The 3,426-nt window shown below is 34.8% G+C and overlaps 1 protein-coding gene across 2 annotated transcripts in view; it reads left to right on the top strand.

Moving 5' to 3' along the window:
- The window catches only part of NUF2 (NUF2 component of NDC80 kinetochore complex), a 30,452-nt gene extending 29,142 nt beyond the window's left edge, over positions 1-1,310 (top strand). Inside the window, exon 14 of one of the 2 annotated variants that reach the window (XM_007457401.1) lies at positions 866-1,310. In XM_007457401.1, coding sequence (XP_007457463.1) covers positions 866-1,000 — 135 coding nt within the window. In that variant the 3' untranslated portion in view covers positions 1,001-1,310. The remainder of the gene's footprint in view (positions 1-865) is intronic. The other variant, XM_007457400.1, reaches the window with a different exon arrangement.
- The last annotated feature ends 2,116 nt before the right edge of the window (positions 1,311-3,426 follow it).

Below are 3,426 nucleotides of genomic sequence, written 5' to 3'. Positions count from 1 at the left end.
ACAAAAGCAAAAAAAAAAAAAAAAAAAAAAAAAAAAAAAATAGTAGCCAAACTGTGGGTTTAAGAAAAGTTTAATGGGAGCAGCACTTAAAATTGAGAACATTTATACCCATTATACCCATTTATTGCTTTTTCCTTCTATTGGAAAAGGCCTGCTGTTCTATTTCAGTGGTGAAACACCTTTTATAATCTTTCAGAGTACTACTTTTTCTTGTATCAAGGTTTGAGAATAGTTTTGTTTAAGAAAAATCGATAATAAACGGATCAAAATTGCATTTGATGAGTATGAGATAGAATAAAGTGTATGCAAAGTGGTTCATTTATTATTTCATTCAGTCTATAGAAATTGTTTTGTAATTTTTTCTTAATTCTTAACACATCCATATAGGTTTATATGAAAACTCACTATTGCTTATAGTAGGACTGCCTGATCAGTTTGTTAAAACAATTCTAAAAGGTATTCCTATATTTCTTAGTCCTGTAGATTACCTATTAAATCTGTTTACATATCATTTAAATAATGATCAGGGTCAAGTGCAGAGTACAGTAATCTAGGTATTTGCCAAGTAAACATGAAAAGCTCCAAAGTAAAAATTTTTCTTTGATGATTAAAAATATGTTCTTAATGTCTTGGAATTCAAGCCATTGTTAATGTCTCTGCTTTGTTCTTTCTAAGTAGCTGAGTTTCTGATGCATCTGCAAAGCTTAATAAGAGTAGACATACGAGTGTGTACATGTGCATAAGGTACTTTAGGCTTTAAAATATTATTAATAAATATGAACGAGACTGTTGGAATTCTTGTAATTCATTTTTAGTTTAGGTCGTTGCATGGAATAATTCTTATTATATTTCATTTTCTACTTAGGAAATATTTCTCAGCTTGAAAGCTGCTTTGGAGAAATACCATGAAGGCATTGAAAAGGCAACAGAGGACTGTCACACTAAAATAGATGAGAAAACAGCTGAACTGAAGAAAAAGATGTTCAGAATATCAACCTGATTAACAAAATTACACGTCTTTTTGTAAATAGCTTGCCAATTTTTAATTTTATATTCGGAAAGGGAATAGTTAAGTTGAAGTTAATGGAAGTATCAAAAGTACCAAATAATGTTTGCTCAGTTATTTTTTATATACTCTCATAGGTTATTATTTTGTAAGATAATGCAATTAATGTAGACTTTTATGAACTTAAAATTAAAATGGCTTGTGCAGCCATTCATGTCTCTACTCTGCTCCTTGTTGTAAGTGGTGCTTGGAGTAAAACAGAAATAATTGCATTTGAAATATATAATGTTTCTCTGTTATTATCATGGCTATTGCTGCTTTGTTTGTCGACATACAGAGGTATAGTATTATTGAGCCCTGACTTTGCACTAAGCATTGTGGGATCTCATTTGATCTTCACTCAAGCAAATCTAGGTAGACATTTTTGTAACTGCTTTATAGATGAAGTAACTATGAAGGTCCTGAGCCAAAATTTGAACCATGCTCTGTATGAGACTGAGGTCTGGAATGTTTCTACTGTGCCACACTTTCTAATGTAATTATTTAAAAGAGAAAGTATGAGTGTGGTAGTCTAATTCTTCACTGATGCCATGGCATTTTTATGAGGAAAATAAGTTAAAATGTGCAAACTGCTTAAAACAGTGCCATGGTAGACATGTATATGTCTGGTAGATATACGTATATGTTAAGTATTGGTACTTGGAGTTCCAGGTACTTTTCTCTTTGTCAGAAATACTAAAATACTACGGTAAGTAGAGAGTAGGCTTTCAGTGACAGGAAAAGCCCTGGAATAGGAGTGGAAAGAGCTAGGTGTCCAGGGAGGAAGAGTTGGGACAAAAAATTGAGCTATTGCTCTATCCCTTTCTTGCTTTTTTAAAATAGAATTTTAATCCATAGAAAGGTCTGTTTATGAGGCTAGGTAACGGGTGTAAACAGGACCATGTCTCTCATTTTATATTTAAAAAAATTTAACTCCCCTGGACCCATGTCCACCTTCAGCTCTTGCTCTTTTCTTTTTCCACAACCAAATTTCTAGAAAACCTAATCTCTACATGTGCTTCTACTTCATTCCCTGCCCATCATGGCATTGTTACTTCTCTCCATACTAATTCACTGAATTTTCTAAGATCACGTTAATAGTTATCAAGATTCCCTGGATGTGTTTTAATCTTTATCGTCCTTACATTCTACTTGTCCAGTACTCTTTTCCCTTTGTCTCAGTAACACTGCTCTCTTGGTTCTCTTAATTCTGTCTGTTCCTTTTAAATGTTTTTCCATGAGGGCCTCATTCTCTGTTCTTCTCTGAAGTGTTTGTGTTGTCTAGACTTCTGCCCTTGACCCTCCTTCTCTTCTCAACCTCTGTACCCCTCCTTGAAAACTTTTATCAACACCCACCACTTCAATCACGAATTATAAACATCCATGCAACTTTTACTGCATTATATACATTTAGTTATACCTGTCATATTTTTCTGGAATTTCAGACTTGGGTATCCAATAGCCAGTACAGTTTACCCTTGACAACCCTGCTTTGAACTGCAAGGGTCCACTTTTACGTGAATTTGTTTCAATAGAACTACATGATCCACAGTTGGTTGAATCTGTGGATGCAGAACCACAGATACAGAGGACCAGAGCATAAGTTGACAAAATCTGAGGTGGGTCCTGGGACCAATCTCCAGCAGATACTGAGGGATGACTGTAAATGGTTTTAACCTTTTGGCATTCTGGTGAAGCCTAATGGGCCTTCTCAGGGTAATGTTTTTCATGCGTGAAATAAAACACAGGACTGCAAGCGATTAGATTCAAGTATGATTATCAAAATACTTAAAAACATGTTATGGAAAAGGAACTCGCCCACTTTCCTTCTTACGCCACTACCCCTCACTCCTTTATATCCATTTAGTTAGCAAGAGCTCCATTGATGTACCCAAGTCTCCTTCTCTCACATCTTTGCCCATGTTGCAGTTTACATCTTCATCATTTCTCAGCTGGTATACTTGCAGTAATCTTTGTTACCAGGCTTCCAGTCTCTAACCCACCTCTACAAAGATATTAGGTTATTCTAAACATGCAAATTAGATCATGTCAGTAATTTTTACAAAGATTTTTAGATTTTCAAATTGTGCTGCTCGGGTGCCATAGTGAACTCACAGAGAAACCGTGCAATATTTAAATTTGCAAAGAAAACAGTGATAGTTGCTATCTGTTGGACACCAATGCAAACTACTAGCTCAAAGCAGTTCACAGTTTCAATGTTAGATCACACTACCTTCCTTTCAATGATATATCTTTATGAAGCTGGGTTTTTGGCATTTGCTGTGATATAAATCAGATATCACATGACAATCATTATGGAATAAGAAATGAGGGTGGCAATATCCAATCTGATTTCAGGGTTTGAGAATTTGTACATTGCC

This window comes from Lipotes vexillifer, unplaced genomic scaffold, assembly GCF_000442215.2.
Source record: "Lipotes vexillifer unplaced genomic scaffold, Lipotes_vexillifer_v1.1 scaffold1048, whole genome shotgun sequence".
Classification (NCBI taxonomy): domain Eukaryota; kingdom Metazoa; phylum Chordata; class Mammalia; order Artiodactyla; family Lipotidae; genus Lipotes; species Lipotes vexillifer.
Note: the sequence above shows the minus strand (reverse complement) of the source record. Positions and strands in the feature narration are given on the sequence as shown.